At 33.0% G+C, this 22,500-nt stretch overlaps 1 protein-coding gene across 1 annotated transcript in view; it reads right to left on the bottom strand.

Moving 5' to 3' along the window:
* The window catches only part of LOC145292807 (monocarboxylate transporter 12-B-like), a 62,306-nt gene that overhangs the window by 2,077 nt on the left and 37,729 nt on the right, over window positions 1-22,500 (bottom strand). Inside the window, exons 3-7 of the mRNA XM_080138846.1 lie at window positions 22,173-22,316; window positions 19,742-20,110; window positions 8,963-9,235; window positions 7,567-7,692; window positions 1-586 (exon numbers count right to left, since the gene is read on the bottom strand). The exon at window positions 1-586 is cut by the window's left edge and continues 2,077 nt beyond it. Of these exons, the coding sequence (XP_079994972.1) occupies window positions 327-586; window positions 7,567-7,692; window positions 8,963-9,235; window positions 19,742-20,110; window positions 22,173-22,316 (1,172 nt within the window). The 3' untranslated portion in view covers window positions 1-326. The remainder of the gene's footprint in view (window positions 587-7,566; window positions 7,693-8,962; window positions 9,236-19,741; window positions 20,111-22,172; window positions 22,317-22,500) is intronic.

Below are 22,500 nucleotides of genomic sequence, written 5' to 3'. Positions count from 1 at the left end.
AATCAAGATGAGATCAGTAATCCGAATAAGTTAAATAATACCTTAGATTTGTCAAATGTGGTCGACAAGATCTTATACTTATGTCTTTTGGAAACGAAAACGTATCCAAGACGCGTCAGTAGCACATTGCCAAACAATAATTTTTATAATAATAAAATAATAAGAATAATAAAATAATAATAATAATAAAATAATGATAATAAAATTATAATGATAACCAGTTTACATATACATTCATGAGCGTTTGTATGTTTATGTGGGAAATAAAAATCGTGGACCGTTTGAAGCAGAAAGGAACAGTACTATCTAAAGTTTCAGGGGTGATTTCAAAACTTTTCGTCATATCCGTTATCCTGATTTTCATTTTTCATAGTTTCATTGCTAATGTCCATAGAGTAATTTATCTTTCCTCCTTCTGCGATGTGTTTGGTAAACCCAGAGTTCTGATCGGTCTTCGACTGCTCCTTATTCCTCGCGCGTCTCATTGCCAACCAAGTCAAAAGGCAGAAAAGAGCCGAAAGCATGAACGCCCCACCCGAAAGGTAAAAGGTTGCATCGTAATTGCGGGTCATGTCTTGTAGATAACCTGAAAGACAAAAACGAAACACGGGATCATACAAATGAAATGCGTATTGCTGTTTAAGGTGAATTATTTAGTATCTAGTATACGCCAACAGTAAAAAATATGCAGGGTCGCACTCGCTATTTAGCTTGATATACAATGTGTTTTAAAAGTCTTGGCCACGTTTCAAGTTCTCATATTTTTGTAATTATGAGTTGGGGTAAAATGGCAATGGTGACATTTTAAAATTAAATGCATTTTTTTATAAGGCTATTGATTTTTTTCGTTGCATTTTTTTCATTTGTTTTTCATTTTTTCCTTTTAATTTTTTTAGTTTTTTAATTTCCTTTAAATTTGTTAATTTTTTCAATTTTTCACTTTTTTTCGTTTGTTTTTCATTTTTTTTCCTTTTAATTTTTTTAGTTTTTTAATTTCTTTTAAATTTTTTCATTTTTTTCAATTTCTCATTTTTTTCATGTTTTTCATTTTTGTTTGAGCAGACGAATTTTTTTTATTTTTAAAATTAAAAATTTTTTTTCATTTTTATTTTTTAAAGTTTTTATTCATTTTTTTTTATTTTTTAAATTTTTTATTCATTTTTTTTCATTTTTTATTTTTTTAATTTTTTATTCATTTTTTTCATTTTTTTTATTTTTTTAATTTTTATTCATTTTTTATTATTTTATTTTCATTATTTTTCAGATCCTGATCGGTAATAGTACTCAAAATCTTCAATGTCAAAATGCGCCCAAGACTTAGAACACCCTATATTACTAAAACTCATAAAATGATAGAATTGTATCAGTGATTTAAGTTTTCATATATCATCATCATCATCATCATCATCATCATCATCATCATCATAATTTCTGATGGCAGATAAAATACCACTGCCTTTATAATTTAAAGTGGCGTATTTCTTTCCGAATTAAGTTTTTGATGACAAAATAAGTCTAGCGTGGTTGTCCATTTGCTTTGCTTTTCTTTTTTTTTTTTGTTCACCATACTACTTAAAATAGTTTTATTACATCGGCATGTTTTTTCTAAATAATTTTTGTGTGGCAGGTGGTACTGAGCCGACACAATGACACTAGCACCACAGTTTACATCTACAATATCGATCCACTTTCGCTCATCATTTTCAACGATGAAAGACTCATTCTAATGTTAGCATGATAGTGAAATGACCAGGGTGAGTTTCAAGCAAGGATCAATCATTTCATAGAATCCGTGTAGAAATGTTTCAGCGTCGTTTGGCAAGAATAAAGTTTTAATGTTAACAATATTTTACAGAATTAGTTAAATCGTAGCAAGACCAAATAAGGGTTGGAATAGTCTTTGAGGGTTATTGGTCCTGAGTCTATAAATTAACCAAACTGAAACAAGATACTATTTTTTTTATCTCGGTGAGAAAGTCAGTTTATTGCTTCTTGACAGTCTTTATAACACATGTTATAGTGTTAATTGTGTTTCAAGATACATTTATTTCTCTCACCATCATAACTTTTATAACATTAATATCTCTATTTGCTAGTTTGATAGATTTTTATGCCAATTACCTAAATATATTTTACATATAATATAATATTATATTGAATATAAATTTATTTTTGGTTAAAACTTCCTCTTTTAAATCTTTGACTAAACTAGTTATCATAACCTTTTTTTCTAGTCATATGACTCATTTTTCTCTTTATTGTTCAGTTACTTTTAACGAGATTATTTGAGACTAGTTAATCTATAACCTTTTGTTTAGTCCACGGCTTCTTTTTGTCTCTTAACGCTCAGCCCCTGCTTGGTGAAACTATTCAAGACAATTTGGCCTATTTTATATCTTAAATACTCCGCCCGCTCGTTGGCGAGATTATTCGAAACAGTTACGGTTGACACTGACCCAAACATGCGAGAAACATTATCCGTACACCAATTTAATCGAATATTAACAATTATTAAATGTTTTCCTTTTCGTGTCACAATACAGTTTAATCGTATCATTAAGCATTTACAGTTCTGCCATTTACCGCGAGCTCTTTTTATTCACTTATCAATTCTATTTCCGCTATTTTCTGATCTTCTTTGATTGTAAATATACCCATAAAATGTCCAGTTACTAATTCTGATTGCTGGGTAACGTTTTATATCCGAGAAATTTGATTGTTCGTCCGAATACTGTCGACAACTTTCGGACTGTCCACGAACAACTTCATCTAGCATCCTCTATTTCTTTTGAAAATAAACCTGTTGAAGATGGGTGATATAGCACTTGTTTTATAAGAGTTTTAAATTTTGAATTTTAGTTGGCACTCATCCTCTACTACAGCGGAAACGTAACCTCTGCGCCTCTTTTTTCATAAAGAATTACTGTCTAAAAGAATAATTCATTTATGTCAAGTGATTTTACTTGGCCGCCATACAGTTTTGCTTTCTATGTATTTAAAAATTAAACTGACTTAAAATTTTAATATTTCCTCGTGTGGTATTTATTTGAGTCCAAGTAACAAAATACCGATAAATAAAAGCACAAACAAGGTTTTAAAATCTCTCAAATAAAACAAAATTATTTATAAGTAGCTACGAATCTACGTGTCTTTTTTTTCAGTTTTTTTTTTAATTAAAAAATGTTATATTTAATAATTTTGTTCCTAATGGTAGGATAAATATTATAAACGACTCATAAGCTTAGAAAAAGATTGCTATTCTTTATAGTATTGTTTTAGTACTTACATTATATTCACTTTTTCACGCGTTAAAAATGTTTTAACATTTACTTTAGTCTTGCAACCTCGGCAATTTGTTTTTCAAATTTAAAAACTTTAGTAACCTGTAATAATGTTTTAACAAATTTAGCATTCCCGACTAAAAGTCCGAAATCACTCGAACACTCAAAATATACATTTACAAAAATATGTTCAAGTATAATGGTTTATTTCAAATTCTCATCTAAAACACAAGTAATTTTCTACGTTAAAATAAGTATGAAACAATATCCCTTATAATAATGTATAATCAAAAACTAAGAAAAGAACTTTTGCCTTTAACACTAAAAGCAACATCTACGGTAAATCATGGTCCCACAAAACATCCTTGAGCAACAAAAAATTATGGCTGACATGACCGGAAAAAAAATCAAAAGAGAGCAGACAAGAAGAAAAGGAGCGAAGAATAAACTCACCGACTTTTTTTTATTAAGTTATCTCCCTTTGCCTAATTTGTTTTATCCCCTGCTTTGCTATTGCATTTTTCCGCGGTAACGTTTTTCTTTCTTTTGCTTTTCATTTTGACTCTATTTTGATAAAAGGCCTGATCACCGACATATAAATCAATATTATGTGACGTAGCTGTTACACTTTAACCGTGTCGTTACAGTTCAACCCAACATAATTCATCGCAGAAACAAACAATAAAGGACATAAAAAATATGGCTTAGCATTTTTGTTTAGGTAAATACAAAAGGCGTTTATTTCAGTAATTTCCGACAACGCACTTCACAGTGTTTCAAATATCACTTATGCGGCTAACATGCCTGTCGAGACGTTCTCTCCCGCACGTGTCTTTGTCGTCGCTAGCCTTTCCACTATTTCGATCATGCGGCGCATTTTCTCTCTCGTTGTACAAGAGTCAAAGCAAGTCTGGTGGTTTTCTTTGGTCGACCACATACTGTCCTTTTTTCAGCTTTTTTTCTTCGCCTTTCCCTGACGTCAGCGTCATATATATATATATATATATATATATATATATATATATATATATATATATATATATATATATACAGACATTGTCCAACCATTTGTTGAACACTATGAACAAAACTCAAACTATTTAACTAATACGAATCATCAAATTAATATTAATACCAGACCTCGAGCTTTTAATAAAGTACATACATATATCGGCGCTACTTCAACATTAATTAAGAAAAGAATATCAAACCACATTTCTTCTTTTAACAACCATAATTCTAATAATAACCAAGGAACTTCTCTAACAACTTTAATTAAAAAACTTAACTCTAACAGTACTCCCTTCTCAATCAAATGGACTATTATAAAAAAGTTAAGTCTTATACTCCAGGCTCTAAGTCATGTCGCCTCTGCACAACCGAAGCTATAACCATAATTACTTCCCCTCAAAGTAACAATATAATAAATTCTAAAAACGAACTGATCTCTTTCTGTAAACATAGGTCCAAATTTAATTATGGCAATTTTGAAATTACATAGTTATTACTTTTACCCTTTATATAGATATAAAATATTTTTTCTTTAACTTTATCGTTTTTCGACATACTTCTTAATACTTTATAATTTAATAATCCTTTATTTTAATTCTTTATCTCTTCTTTGCATGGCCGGTTTTTTATTTGCATTTTCTGTTTTATTCTTTAAACTTTCCTATCTATCTAATATATCAATCTTCCCACACTTTCATATCTTGTATGTATATTTACTTTAATTCTACTATATGAATTTACTTACTTTTTTCCCCTGAAATTGCAGATACCGGCCATCTTCTCCCCTTAAATAATTTTTATTTTTTTATTTTTATTCTTATTTTATTTTATTTTATATTATATATTATATTTTATTTTTTATTATATTTTATTTTATTATTTTTTATTTATTTATTTATTTATTCTTTATTTTCTATTTATTTATTATATATTTATTTCTTTATTTTTATTTTCCTTTTAGTGTCGTTTAACAACTCTTGCTGACATTTTTTTAAGCGATGACCTGTACATTTCAGTTGACCTATATTATTTTGCCCTATATATATTTTCGTGCCTTTAACATTTCCTGTCTGGGTCATTTTGACTTTTGTTTCCCTTTATTTTATATTTTATATTTAACTTTATAATTTTTTCCTCTCCTTTCTCTTCCCAGATCATTTTATTTATAGTTATGCCTCGGAAGTAGAGTGAAAAGCACATCTTATTTTTCCTTTATTAACATTATTTTTTTTCTTGTACACATTTTTGTGAATTATTCCGTGGATTTCTGCCTTTGGATTATTATGGACCATCTTCTTCCAATTACGGGATTTCCTTGGATTTTACTTGTACAAGTGGAAATTCTTTTAACTTTCTTGAAGTTTTACATTTGGATTTTACCGTCACTGGATTTTTTATCTTCCACCAGACTATCCATTCATGTGTAATCACCTTTTTCTTTACCGTATTCCCTCTGCTTAACTTATTTTGTTTTCAAGTAAGATCTTTGACTTACTTGTTGTTTCATCAAATACTTCTGCATGCAAAATCCGATCCCCCATTTTGCTAATTCTTACCCTCTGATGAGAAGGAGAGTATTTCTTCGAAACTCCGCGGATTAAGGACTATCCATTTATCTAGTGTTTCCTTTTCAGATTAAATATGTTTTTAACTCATTTCAAAGTGTTTTTTAACATATTTTATTAATTATTTGCTCATATATATATATATATATATATATATATATATAATGGTATATTACTAAGATCAAAGAAACAGAATCAGTCCACAATAATTTTGTATATATTTTTTTAATTTAAAATCATATTTTACGTATATCTATTTTTTTTTACACGGTGGTCACCACTTATCAAGGTCCGGAAGCCACTCAGGGATGAGGGTTATTGCAAGTACAGTACGTTAGTGTGGAGATTTAATGAAGTGTTTACTTAAGGGGGCGGTTCATTAGTTTAAATTGGACTTGAAGACATCCAAGTTGTAGTCAGGTGGGAAGCAGGCAGACAGAACAGAGTTCTACAGGCGTGCAGTTCTAAGAAAGAAGCTTTGTTCATGGAATCTACGTTTTGATTTAGGCACAGATAAAGAGTGGGGACAATTTTTCCCAGTGGATTCAGCTAGACGGGTGTTTTTCGTAAGAGATTTGCGAGGGGGGACCAGAGATTGAATTTCAGACGAGCACCTGCCATGAAAATACGATAAAACAAGGATAGGCTCGCAACGTTTCTTCTGTGGGAGAGAGGTTGCAGGGTAGAGAAAAGGGCATCCCCCACTAAGCCACGAAGTCTATTTTGTACTCTGTCAAGGCAGGATAGGCTGTTTTTAGCAGCTCCTGCCCAGATATGGAAGCAGTATTCCATACTTGGACGTACTAGGCTTTTATATAGATAGAGAATTGCATCAGTAGTGAGATATCTTCTGGAGCGATAGAAGGATCCCACCATCTTTCCAGCGACCTCGGCAACCTATTATTGTCTTGCATGTGTTTCCTTTGCGGGTTGTGGGTAGATCTGAACACCATAAATAACGGCATTTATAGTTGTAACACACTTTCAAATAACCTTATGAAAACGCTTGGAAATGAACATCATATATTGAATACAACTGCAATATAAGCGCACAATACTGCCCTCCAAACTCTCAAACAGAGATACACATATTTTTGATAATATCTGGCATCTGCAACGCCACACACAGGATCGTACGAGCCTGAAATAAGAGTCTAACTCCACTGGAGGGCATCATCAGCAATTTCCGCAGAAATGTATCCAACGAGTGAACAAACAAAACGATGTCCAAAAAGAATAATACGCAGAATATTTTTATATACTGATTTCCTTGTTCGAATATTAACTTGCAGGTTCTCCCCACTCCCTATTAGAAATCATCAGGTTTATCACAAACATGACTTCCTTTTAATTTAACAATAATTTCAATCAACAAAATTTCCTACTCATATGAACAACCTACGTCGTAAAGTAATAGTTTGTAGTTTGTATAATCTTTATTTTATCTATATATATGCGTAAATAGAATTGAGAAATGAGTGTAGCCTTTTGTTTTGGATTTAACTTTGTTGGAAACTGTTCTTAATTTTGTTGCGATACAATAAATACAGTTTAGCTTTTTTTATTTTGATTTAATACGATTGAATAATCGTCTAGAGGGCCAGATTCTTCCTTTGACTTAAACGGAAATGATAGGATTTGTTTGATACTTTTTTTTAATATGAAAGAGAAAGTAATTTAAAAAATATTATCATTATAAATTCACTTACCGCCGATTGGTCCTCCTACCAATATGGCTGCTCCCCGGAACATGCACATAAAACCAACTGAACTGTTGAGTCGAGTATAGCCGAGGATTTCCACAAGCATCAGGGGTGTCAGCGCTGCATCGCCAGCTGCGAGTGAAAAGATGATAGCATATTTAAACGAGTGAATGAATGAAGGTAGGCTATATTTCCTTTACATCTTTTGTCGCTACTCGTTATTCTGCTACATTATCTATGGTTTACTTTAGTGTGACAACCGTATGATGTACTTCAATTTTTTAAACTTCATTACTAGTAATATGATCACGTTGCATTTTATTTTAGGACCCAACGAAATTTGACAGCAGAAAATACAAGGTATTTCTCTGTTGTTTTCTGGTATTTATTTATTGATTTATACGTAGTATTAAATCGGATCATCAAGATTTTCAGGAAAAAGATGATAATAACGCTGAAGGTGTAAGTTCTGAAGTTTCTGAAAGTGACAAACCAGTGCCAAATTCTCTGGCTGCATTGAATGCGCTTGAAACTCTGACAGCCTACTTTGAAGCAAAAAGCTGTAATCCTGATGCCGCATTGAAAATAATTTACAGAAATGAATGAAAGTGTTCTTGATGTTAACAAAGAGATTTCTGTCCAATCAAAAATGACTGACTTTGTTAAGAAAAATTTATTTTTGACTGAAAACTGATTGAAAATGTATTTTGTCTGTGTTCTTTTTTTAATGTCTATAACTGTTAAATAAACTCTAGCCAGTATGAAATCTGTGACCATTTGGGAATGCTAGGCGCTGTATGTGATTATCCCTTAACCAACATATGCATGCGGCTGGGGACCGCTTGTAACTTCGATATCCATTGTAATCTTCCTCCTTCAGGGGAAGTCGACATAATCTGACCAGGCTAACACCACACCAGGAACTGCAGGTTTGATTATATAAGTAATATTGTCTTTGAAGACAACTTCAAGTGGTTATCTGCATAGAAGTAGTTCCATAGTAACGTGTTTCACAGAGAGAGACCCTTGCGAAGAAGCCCTGTTCGTGGGAATTTCACAATCAGATATGATACTTTTCTTTCGTAGAGGGAGAGAGACGACTACTTGCTGTGGATGTCTTTCGACGAGGGACCTTTTATGCAAATAACAATTGAGTAGAAAGAGACTAACAAAGTGTTCTCTATAAAGAAAATGCTTGTAAGGAACAGAAGATATCACGCCCACTATATTTCGAAGTCGATTCTTAATTTTGTCAAAGCAAGATGGGGTACTCTGGATGTTATTTTTTTTTTCTAGAACGCCATTTTTACCCCATATATTTCTCAAGCCTACATTTATTATTGATCGTGAATCCAACTTGTCGAAGTTTGTAAAGTAATAGGTTTGCAAACCGCTGGCCTACCGTAAACGAAACCGAGCACCGCTGCGTATATGGCCAATCCCGGGTATGTTGTGAGGAGCGGTACACACAGCGTAAAGATTCCACCGACGATACTAATACCGCCGAGTAACAGCACCGAACTGATGATTGGAAACCTGTAGATGACCAACCCGCACAGGAACCGCGCTATCGTATTGGTGATGCCAGTTATTGAGAGGAGAAACGCTGCGTCTTTAGTGTCGATGCCGTATTGTTGAGCTACATCTGGCAGGTAGATGTACGGAAGCATACAACCTGGAAAAGAAAACGAAAAACGAATGCTATGAAGGTAAATTAAACGCGAAAATTATAGTGTATCACATAAGACGTGCTAGGCGATGAACTTTCGAGGCAGATTATTTTATATCCATATCTCTGCTATTATATAAAAGGAACTTTGCGTGTGTGCGTTTATGTGTGTGCGTGAGTTCGTTTCCAAAGGACACCGAAACGGCTGTGCCGATTTTTTCTGAAATTTAATACAAATGCACTTTATGTATCTGGCAATGTTCTTAAATAGGCTTTGAATCGTATAGTCTTCTATAAATATTGATGATCAATACTCGGAAAAATTCTTTTGCAAAGCGATTTCGACCAACGTTAAAACCTTAAGCAGCCTAATATCACAAGTGCATTTGAGCAGCTGTATTACAACACGACCAGAAAGCCCCAACATATAAAATAAACAGTAGCTTCTTTGATATGACAGGGGCGCGTTCGAAATGAATGTTTCTGTTTAGATCACTTTTGATCTATGATACTTCACTTTTTCATTTTAAACATTAGTTCGAGCCATTATCACCGCACAAACAGAAAGGTCCGGCATATAAAATCAACAGTAAGTTATATGATATGACAGGGGAGCGTTCGTAGTGCATGTTTCTGATTAGAGCGCAATTTAACTATGATACTTTATTTTTGCATTATAAACTTTATTTCAAGCCATAATAAATAAAAACTACTTTCATAAAAATAACAGCAGGTTTTCTAGATTGCAATGTAAATTATAATGTATTGTAGACTATGTCACTGCGATGCGGCATATGAAGCTTTTTCTCCAACTATAGCAGTCAAGCAATCGGTTTGATTGAAAATAGGCGATTTCATTGATTTCGATGGCAGTATAGAAGTGTGAAATATTCATTGATCATCATTCGATCCCTGGCAACATCCTGTCTCCCTGCTAGTTAATACTAAATGTGATTATTACGTTTTACTAGGATGTCACAACTTATCAACACCCAAAGGTCACTCGAAAATAAACCATGGTCGCTAGAAAAATATAGTTGAATCATTCTTCCACTCCAAAACGAATCTCACTCCCGATGCAATCCTCTAACCTGTATATAGATCAAATATATCACAAGATGAAGTACTGTAATCACATCCATAGATAAGTTTATGCAGAATACACTTTTCTGCTATTATCGGATACAAAACCGGCTTTGAAATCTAGCAAGCGATGTCATTTCATCCTCTCTTATTACCTTTTTCTCATAGAAGAAATTTTGCGTGTCTATCTCTGCCCTATTGTTGTGTGTGTGTGTGTGTGTGTGTGTGTGTGTGTGTGTGTGTGTGTGTGTGTGTGTGTGTTTCCAGATAGGTTCTAGGATTTTAATATGAATATCAATACGCAAAAACAAATTTATAGGAGTGTATATATATATTGCATAGAAAAATACGAGCATGAAAAGCAATATGCTTAAGATAAAGGAATAGTTGTTAAAACTAGAAAAGAAAAAGACAAGATATTCTAGTAAAATGTATAATATAATAATTTATAACTTAAAATATTGCAGCATTTAGAATATTTTAAAAAAAATTCAATTTGGCATTATATAATAAATTTTTGATAACCACTGCAATATTTTAAGTTATGAATTTATTATATTTTTTTACTAGAATATCTTGTCTCTTTTTTTTCGAATTTTAACAAGTAGTCCTTTTACTTTTCCCTGTTTAAATCTAAACCTTATTACTTTTGATGTTCGAATTTTTCTACGTAATCCATGATTCTTCCAGGCTTTGCTTTGAATTAAAATTTTCTCTCTCTGTTTCACTTATTACCTGTGAATTATAAGCAGCAGAACAGCTAAACGACAGATAGGGACAGCAGTGAATTATTAGCGACAGTATTTTATATCCTGTTACGTAATCATCTCCGCTGTTTCCAGCCGATTTGAGGAAGCGTAACAGATTTGGTTTCTGTGATATGCAACAACCAATAAAAAACGTCTCTCTGTTCTTTACAGATTCTGATAATTTTGAACCAAAATAAATTTATTATAACTTTTATTTTACTGAACGAAAATTTACATTTTAGTCAAAATATAGGTGGAGAGGCGACCTATAAACAGTAAAAATTATAAAAAAAATTATCCCAAAATCAGTGAGCGGTGAAGATTTAAAGCAGTTCTTAATGAGTCAAACAAACACTTAATCATGTATTTGCATCATATACTGTTATGGCTTGCAATAAACCACAAAGAAAATAGAACAACGGAATAAATGTATTCCTGGAACAACAACGTAAAAAGGTTACAACTGAAAAGAGTAGTAAACGTCACCTAGCAGGCGATGGTCGCTCTGGTGTTTAATCCACACCTGACATCAAAAGGTCTATGGTTTATATAATGGATAGAACAGTCCATTTGGAGGGTGACTCCCCCACAACACCCCCTCCCAAGCTGATTTCCGCGGTTGTGAACATAAGTATTTCTTTCTTTTGGGGCAGACCACCAAGGGGTCTGTGCGCTTCCTCTTTCTGCCGCAGCGTCTCGGTTCTGACATCCTTTTTGGAGGGTCTATGTCAAAACAGTCGTACACAGTTTCAATAGCCTCACTGCCGTCCTGCGGTGGTTCTTCTGGATCCTCGTAGAAGCGTTTCCTGATTTGGTTCAGGTGCCTCTTATGTTGGAACTTTGGGCCCTGAATGATGTATGTAACATGGCCGATTCTTCGTAAGATTGTACCCTGTTCCCAAAAAGAAACGTTATTTATAAAATGTCTAAAATACACATTATCTCTGCTGTTAAACCGTTTCGTTGGCATTGTAGAGGTTCTGTTGTGTACTATGTGTTTGGGTAACAGTTTATCAAATACGGATTTTATTTTCCGTCCAAACATGATTTCTGCTGGGGATCCCGCATCTGGTTTGTTCGGATTTCTCATGATTCTGATAAGCTGCAGAAATTGCTTTTTTAATGCCCTTTTAAGCGTATCGACGAAGCGTTCGGCCTGGCCGTTGCTTCTGGCGTGGTACTGGGGTGTCGTGATATGCTTGACTTAATACATCTCGCAGAATTCTCTGTACTCTGTCGAGGTGGACTGTGTAACATTGTCGCTAACCAAACAGTCTATAACCCCAAACTGAGCAAACAATCCCAACAAAATATTTGTCGTTGTTGCCATGGTCGATTTTTTGCATATTAGTACCTCTGACCAGTTAGAGTAAAAGTCAACTACTATCAGGTAGTAAACATCCTCCACAGGTCCCGCATAATCGATGTGGATCCTCAACCATGGTTGTTCAGCCTTAGGCCAAGGTTTATATGTTATCGGTGGTGCTTTTGCAGCCAAAGCACAGCCTTAGCATCTGTTCACCATGTCGGTAATATCTTGGCCCATAGCTGGCCAATAAACAAAACTTCTCATAAAGATTTTCATTCTGTTTATTCCTGGAGGCCCCGTGTGAAAATTCCTGAGAATTCTTTTTTGAAGGGTTTCGGGGGTGACAACCCTTTCACCGTATAACAGTATTTCGTCTCAACCAGAAAAAATGTCTGGCCTTGTGTCACCCAGTGCTAATTTCTGCTTCGTAGTTTGAATGAAATTGTCATTTAGGGATTCTTACTTAATTTCCTGAAATGTGACCGGCAGTTCGCGGATAATATTGTTTATCATGGTTTTTACATCACTATTAATAGGTAGTGCCGCGATTACTGAATCTTCAAGAGGTTCCATTTTGGCAGAAATCAGTCTCGATAGACCGTCTGCATGAGCTAGTTGTTTTGAGGGGAGAAATTGAATTGTAAAATTATAGTTCAGCAGAATAGTTCCCCATCTTTATAGTCGGTTCGCGGTGAATGTTGGAAGTCCTTTTTTGATCCAAAAAATGAATATCAACGGTTTATGGTCGATTTGTAGAAAAAAATGTCTTCCGTACAAGAACCGTTGGAATTTTGAATCTGCAAATATAATTCCTATGGCCTCTTTCTCGATCTGAGAATAATTCTTTTCCGCTGGCAAGAGAGTCCGGGATGCGAAAGCAATGGGCTGTTTCGAGCCATCCAGCATTCGATGTAGCATGCAGCATTCAAGATGTCGTCAACATGCGAACGCGAAAAGCAATTCAGCATTTTCCCAGAATACATTCTGGGAAAATGCTGAATTGCTTTCCGCGTTCGCATTATTTTTACAATTTGTGTCCGTAATTGACGTTCGGCTAACTGTTTTTCGGTTCGTATTTGACATTCCGCTAACTGTTTTTGCAATTCCTTTTGCTGTTCCTCAAATCGTATTTGACGTTCAGTCCAGTGTTTTTCGGATTGTGACTGACGCTTTGTGGCATCGATATGCAACTTGGTCAAATGTTCCAACGCTACTTTCAATTCGTCCATTTTACTTTGTCAGCATTAGCAATTTCCAAACGTTCGCTGAATTTTACAAAACCGTTTTTATTCTTTCTTATTTCTTCCCCCAGACAATAAAACGAACAGAAAAAACATGGATATATCAAAAGTTCATTGTCTTAAGAATAAAAATAAAGTGTACATTTTTTTCCAGAGAAAAAAAATAACGCACGATTTTAGCAGCCAGAACCACAAGTGACGAATTCTTTTTCCAAAAGTATAAAAATTTACCTTTCTAAGTCCCACAAACTTTTTCTTTTTGCTATTTTTGAAAATCGTGACGAACATTTTTTCTTTTCAACTCTTTTTTTTTTTTTCGTAATGATCTGCGATTTTTTTCGGTTGCAAATGTCATGTTAGACACTTCCCTAGGCTTGATAACATTTGAGTCCGACGTTGTTAGTATTTTTAGAATACTATTTCAACGCGAGTATTTTTTTCAATATCGTTACTGGTTTCGATTTTAGTATGCTCCTTGAACCAATGTTGTCAGTGTTTAGTTTTTAAGAACACTATTTTTAAACGTGAGTACGTTCTTCGAACCCAAAGTCACGAGTGTTATGGCTTGCAATAAGCCACAAAGAAAATAGAACAACGGAATAGATGTATTCCTGGAACAACAACGTAAAAAGGTTACAACTGAAGAGAGTAGTAAACGTAACTGAGCAAGCGAGGATCGCTCTAGAAGGTCTATGACTTATATAATGGATAGAACAGCCCATTTGGAGGGTGGTTCCCCCACAACACAGACATATATATATATATATATATATATATATATATATATATATATATACTTATTTGAGGGTTGCATATGGTCGCTACAAACAGCCATCTGTTTAGTCAATGAGACTTCCTCATGCGACCCTGAACCCATCGACGCCACAAAGAAAAAAGGAAAAAGGGAGCTCTTTAGAAAACACTATAAAAAGTTTCGAGCTCTCTAATATATATATATATATATATATATATATATATATATATATGTGTGTGTGTGTGTGTGTGTGTGTGTGTGTGTGTGTGTGTGTGTTATGCCTGCTTGTCTTTATATAAATTAAAAGTCGCAAAGCGACACTAGAGGCCTCAAATGATTGGATTTTTATGGCCCGTTCTATTATGGTTCTGTAGCCGGTCAAAATTGTGGAAACCCTCATTATCATTTACATTCATATTTGTTTATTTTTAATTTTTAATTTTTTTTTTTTAATCAGTTCATGTACGTGATAACGGCACTAGCTTTACATGCTACGGTTTATACTTTTTTTGTTACTTTTGAAATCACGACTCCCTAATGATATATACGAAATTTAGATAAATTAAAATATATTCAATCGTATTTTTAAGTCGCCCCCTTCGCTAGTAAATACATATCTATATACAAAAGGAAAATATATTGATAATAGAAGAATATATAATGGTGTATCTAGATTTCTAAGATCAATTTGAAACAAGGGATATGGGGGGGCGTTGAATAATCTTTATGTATTGTATTTATTTGCTTCCCCACCAAAGCAAATTAGGCACAAGGCCGTTTTTAATGTGGGGTACAAACCAGCTCCTCTAAAAGAAGGCAAAAATGGGGCACTCTGGTTACCAAAAATAATAATCGTCCCAGTATAATTGGTTTCCCCAGCATTGACTGGTTCAAATTACTTTAGTGCAGCATCTGCAGAACAGGGTATTTATTTGCTCCCCCACCGAGCAAATTAGGCACAAGGCCGATTTTTTATGTGAGGAGTGAAGGGGAAATGGGGACCAAGCTGGATAGTGACAATTGGTATGAAGGATTGCCCCTACACTGACCAAGGTCTTATATCTGGGGTTTGCCCTACATATGGTCTTTGCTTGCAGTATCTGCCGGAACAGATATTACACTTTGATCCCGGCCCGAAGGTCAAGAACATACGTATACATATATATATATATATATATATATATATATATATATATATATATATATGCGTGTGTGTGTGTGTGTGTGTGTGTGTGTGTGTGTGTGTGAGGGGTCATGTGTGTTTACATAAATGCTATAACCTGTATTAATGTGCGTGGATATACAAACACGCGTGGATGTATGTGCAAGCTACTGAATGCATGTATATACTTATTTAAATAGACTATGCCATAGGTTTTATGCATATATTTTTCATATTTCAGAAACGATGTAAATACAGATATTATTCAGTATATGATGCATGATATTCAACGAAGCTGGGGTCTACTGATGAAGCATCCAAGAATGCTTGTTAAAATAAGTGAATGAGTGCGATGGAGATTCAAGATGTCGTTAACATGATGTTGTATGTGGGAATATTTAGTGACGTACTTTTTGTTGAACTATTTTTTGTTGATGTGTATTTTTATGCCGTCGGCTTATGTTATTACATTTCTTCCTTTTCTCCTGTCGTTTTCAATCCCTTCATTGTATCGTTTAACAACCAATTGACAGTTCGTTAACCCTTAAGCTCGAGTAGCTTCCGGCTGTGTGTTAGTTGAGTATAATAAAAAGTATTGGTGTAAAAAGACTTAAGAGTATCATTATTCAAATTTAGTGACAGATCAACAAATATGAAAAATATATCAAGTAGAGTGTACAACACATGAATTAAAAGTTATTATATATATCTATATATATATATATATACATATATATATACATATATATATATATAATAACTTTTTATATACACATATATATATGTATATATATACATATGTATGTGTGTGTAAAAAGTAATATATATATATAAAGTAATATACATATATATATGTATATAATATATATATATATGTATATATGTATCAAGTAATATATATATATATATATATATATATATATATATACACACATATACAGGGCGACCCAAAAGAAACGGGCCTCAAATCTAATTAGTCCCCGTTTCCTCGTGTTGTATCCGAATGAAATGAAACTTTGGTCATAACTAGTTTATTATATTCAAAACATCACATCAAAACACTAAGGTCTTGGGCTTTTTTTCTCCTTTCTACAGCATATGTTCTAGATGGTCTACATTTAGCTTTTATTTTGGGGGGTCACCCTATATATATATATATATATATATATATATATATATATATATATATATATATATATATAGTAATTAATAAAATATATATGGCGATTAAGCTACACTGAATATTCGGCGTTTCGTCCACTCTAGGACTCTTCAGGCTTATGCGCGAATTCTGTGGTTGTTTATCGTTTTTATATGCTCCTCTTGAAACGCGGAATATTCAGTGTAGCTTAATCGCCATATATATTTTATAAATTACTAACTAGCTCTACCTGCGTATTTGGCACTTTTGAAGTAAATACTTAAAGTTTACGCATAAATCCATACTTTCGTATATTAATTTTATGTGAGTAAATTAAGTAGTTATATATATATATATATATATATATATATATATATATATATTATATATATATATATACAAAAATACATATATATATATATGTAAAAAAGTACAATACATAGTTTGTATTATTTAGGTTTCTTCAGTCTACTGTTCTAGTCCTGTGTATTATTTTTACAATGTTTCAGCCGATGTAACCTCGGAACTGTGTCGGGTGTGTTATATCGAACTCGGGAATCTTCATGACGAAATCGGCAATTTGCATGAAATTTCGAACAGAACCCTTTATTTAAACCACATAGGCGTTGAGTGTATTTGAATGCATATGAAGGGGTACGAAAACTCTCTATCCTTATGAGACAAGTGAAAATTATAGACAAAAAATTATGGTGGAAATGAGAAAAATTAAAACATGCAACGCATATGCTTGGCCACGATGACTTACTAAACACACCTAGTATGGTATTTAATACAATATGAGAAGCATTTATTATAAATAAGAGATAAGGTTGCTATTATTATCCATACTATTATATAAAATTCACTTTGTGTGTATGTGTGTGTGAGTTCCTTCCTCATAGATTCCGAAACAGCGGAGTTTATCTTTTGCAAATTTCACACAAAGCTAATCTATATATCTGACAGTGTACCTAGATATGTTTTGTACTGAAATCCATCCGATAAGTATTAAAAATCGAAAGTCGATCTTAAAAGCAGCTTTTCTCTCTTATAGATTAAAAAAAGAATTTTTTTTACGGGGGAATATTTTACGTTACGCAGGTTGATGGGGATAATATAATTTCAGCAAATCATTTCTTAGAAAAAAAAATTTATTATCATCTGGAGATATAACTTACAAGTAGAGCGTTCGACTACAGATCTAATGCCCCCACCCTGTTCAAGCCTGGGTGTGTTTCACGATTTTTTTTTATTATTTTTTTATCAATGAGTTCAATTTACTATAAAAGAAGTGGTACCATATAAAATCGCCGCAAATTATTTCTTCGTTTGCAGATTTTAAAACTAAATATTAATTAGAAGTGACTTTTCCAGGGCATTCATCGTCAAGCTCAAATATTTGCTGACGCGATACTATAAACCAGAAGAGACAGAATTTGATGAACGACATTATCATTATTATTTTTTTATGTTTTATTTTTTTGCGAATTATTCCTCGTGATATATAATAATCAATAAAGGATTGATTCTATAATAATACATGCACAATCAGCATAAATTAAAATATCATGTTTAAGCGTATTGTACGACCGGGCAACGCCGGGCAGCCAGTTAGCAAATACATAGGTAAATTAAAAGCAATATTTATAGTAATGAATAATTATCCATAGTAATGAGTAATAAGACAGTATATCTAAAAATTAGAATAGATTTAATGCTCCCAAAATTCATACTAGAATGATCCTGAGCGTAACGGATAAAGTGCTATGTAATTCAGTTCTACGTGAAACTGTAGTGGGGGTGACACGTCCAATCCCAAGTGCGGATGATACTACGAATTGCTTAAGACTTCTATCCGGTTATGACTGATGAGAAAAAAAAAGGCAGATATTTTAGACATCGTTATTCTGCGATTTCTGGGTGTTTTGAAAAACATATCTTAATAATAACGTTTAATAACATTATCTTTGTTTTAAATAAAAAAATAATCAACCTTTTAATAATTAAAAATAATCAATTAATAATTAACAGTCTCTAATCAATCAGACCCGTCTAATATTATCTAAAGATGATGAGGAATAAAATTGAATTCTGCAAATGCAACGTTCATGTACGGTTTTTCACGGGAAAGCTTTCAGGAGTTGGCCTTCGGGACAAGATCAAAGTGTAGTATCTGTTCTTCAGATGCTGCACTTCAATTTCTTGTTTTCTTTCAGTGGTGGAAAAATCCTTCACGACTGAGACAATTTTTATTTTTGTTCCTTTTCTCCACATTAACAAACGACCCTGGTGTCTAACTCTGTCCCGTGGGGAGGCATTGTAAATAGGAACAACCAGTAAATAGTTAAGTACTTCTACTTTAGAAATAAAAATTAGCAGATCTGACATTAAAATTTAATATTTAAACAACTCCTAAATAGATACATTATGCAAAATTAAAATAAAATGACTCTCTGTATATTTAAGTGGTCTTCTTTTTTTGGAGACAACCACAATATATTTCTATACACGCATCTTTTATTATGACACTATACACCCACACTTTCCAGGTTGGTTCCTCGTATTTGCGCGCGGGGATCATGACAGAGATTATTAATGTTAAACTTTTGGCAGAAAAAAAAATCGGGTGTCTATTCTGAAAGCTGTTCTTAACAGGGAAATTTGGGTGTGTTCATTCCTAAAGCCATTCTCACCATGAGGACGTTTGGTTGTTTATTCCAAAAGCTAGTCTTGACGTGAGTAGTTTGTGGGTTGGGTAATACCAACAACAGCCTTACTTAAACATTTTACGAGAGGGGACATGATTCCACCGGGCAATGGCGGTTAATGGATCCTGCTAGTTATAAAATAACATTTTAAAATAACAGAAAAAAGATACATTATGAAAAAATTAAAATAAATGACTGTGTATATTTAAGTGGTCTCCTTTTTTTAATTTTTTGAAGACCACCACAATATATTGCTTTTCCGACATCTTTTTTTTTTTTTTTGTAAATCAGACTATTAGAAGTTTATTAAAACTCTGTCGTATTATAAACATTTTCTGTTGAAGTTGAAAACCGGAAGAACTTACCAATTGTTCCAAGAATAAAGACGCAACAAATTAAATTGAAAGCTATAATTTTAAATAGTTTGGCATCAAGTTTGTCTATGAAGATGCTCCATTTGGATTTCGGTGCGTTTTTGCCTATCTGGCCTGTACCATCGGGTAATGGACGTAACGTGATTCCGGATATGATTCCCAAAACCATTAACGCAGCCTCAATCTGAGAGATGGAACGCCAACTCATGACCTTCAGCAGAGCCCCAGTAGCGGCCGAGATGACAAATATTCCGATTCCTGAACCGGAAGAGGCGATACCGACGGCCAACGCCCGGCGACGATCAAAATACAAGCCAACGACCACGACACTACTGACGTACATGAGAGCGAAACCAGTTCCTGTTAAGGAGAGAAAAATTTTAATAAAAGCACATATATAAAATTAATAGCATGACATTGAATTTAAAAATATAAAGAAAACCGTGTATATATATATATATATATATATATATATATACATATATATATATATATATATATATATACTAGCATTTCGGCCCGTTGCCCGGATGTTTGGAGGTGTATGCTAAGCAAAAAAAAAAAAAAAAGAAAAAACAAGTCAATTTTTTTAAACTTTGACCCCTATTATGACCACTTCACATTTATTGTTTTGGGTTCAAATCAGGTTATGTCCACGGAACCTATATCTAAAATTTCAAGTGTCTTGACCCAAAATTCTCGGAGAAGTTTGGTAGAGTTCTCAAAGGTCAAATCGCTGAACTTTGACACCTTACCAGCCGAATTTCCGGCCGAAACCCGATCACATCAATTTCCCTAGATCTCAGTACCCTGTATATCAAATTTCGATTCTATAGACTAAAAATTGACAGAGTTATTGCGTAGGGAAATGTTCATAAAAAGTACACAGCAACAAATGGAATAGCTCTGTTCGTGAAGAAATTTACGAAAACTACCTCTACCCGGAAAAAATATACATAGCATTGTTTCGAAAATATTCTCTTTTACCATCGAAATTGTTAGAACACATCGTTATTTAAAATGAAACGTAATACAGTTGATACTCTAAATTAAAACTAATAATTGTAATTAAAAGCTAAATGCAATTGCGATTCAAATAATAATAATAATAATAATAATAATTATAATAATTATAATAATAATAATAATAATAATAATAATAATAATAATACATTTAATTGTGCATGATCCATTACATTAAAATTTTATTTATTTTAATAATGATATATAGATGAATTTCTCCTTAAAAATACATTACTACATTAAAAATCAACAAATTGGATATTTCAATTAATTCTTCCAAAAGAGATCTCAGACATGTGGATGTAAAAATCATCAGCTCTATATACCAGAGACATTGTGCATTATGAATATTAAAAATAACTTACTTAATGTTAAATCGGAAATCATACCATACTGTTTACATAAAAGAAAATGTTAATATGAATAATTTAAGGTAAATTGATGTCATTTTGACCATCTTAATATAAACTAGCAAAATTATTAAATTTGCATAAACAACATTATATATATTCAATTTTTTTTAATTTAATCTATTAAGACAAATAATATTAAATAATTTAAACTTATAAAGATAAATCTATTTTAATATATGAAGTGAGAACTGAGGTTTCATAGTGACTAGCGAGGGGCACTCGGCGTTGCCCGAGTGTTTGTAGGTGTGTGAGAAAAAAAACCCTAAGCCTAAAACCGTGAAAAAAGCAGGTGCCCGTGAAAAAAAACGAAGCCTTGACGACGCGCAGTTGGAAAATAGTAAAGTGTGGAAAAAAATCAGGTGCGCGTTTTTGATTGACGTGACGCCGATAGGTATTCAGCAGTTAGCATTTTGTGCGGGACAGTTTAAAAATCGATTTGTTTGTTTTTAAAAACCCGCTCCCTGTTTATACCACTCGTAACGCGTGCCGATGCAGGAAATGTGGAATAATTAACATTTGAAAATCAATAAAATTAAATAGACAGGCGAGCTCCGTGGTTAAGTCTGAGATATTACAATTTATAGATGATATAAAAAGTTTTAAGAAGTTGCGAAGCGAGCGAGCGCTTCTCTGAAAGAAGCCTTTTGTGGAGATCGAGGAAAAGCGTACATACATACATACATACATACATACATTTTCGCTTTTATATATATAGATTATTTTGTTACATGCTTAGAAAGATGCAAAGCAATGTTATATTTAGTATTTTGTACTGAAAATGAACCTAGATAGGGTTCAATAACATGTTGGATGATCGCATACTCTGATATTATAGGACGGAAATGTTGAATATATGTGTTGAGATATGTTGCTATAGGAGCCCACCGGCAATGGAATATTAAACATTGATTTTATTTTACATAATACTTTTATATGAACACTTTCCAATTGCACTCACTTTGCTAAGAACATATAATGCAACTTACCAGCCATGAATCCATAAGTTATGATGGCGACGTCAATGTCTGGCGAAAAACTGGCGCCTACAAAAGCTACCAATGAAATTGCGCTACCACTGATAGCAACTAACCTGTGCCCATAGAAATCAGCAATGACACTTGCCACTGGACCTAAAAAAGAATAAAGTTTCCTATGTAATTGTTTTAAAAAAATACAACTGAACAATCCATTAATTTAGGCAAACATACTTTTGAATACCAGAGTTTTATACTTACAAATGTTTGAAAGCTAGCTATATGAACTTATGCACGTTTATATATATATATATATATATATATATATATATATATATAT

Source organism: Euprymna scolopes, chromosome 14 (genome assembly GCF_053919585.1).
Source record: "Euprymna scolopes isolate OS-2025 chromosome 14, ASM5391958v1, whole genome shotgun sequence".
In the NCBI taxonomy this organism is placed as follows: Eukaryota; Metazoa; Mollusca; class Cephalopoda; order Sepiida; family Sepiolidae; genus Euprymna; species Euprymna scolopes.
Note: the sequence above shows the minus strand (reverse complement) of the source record. Positions and strands in the feature narration are given on the sequence as shown.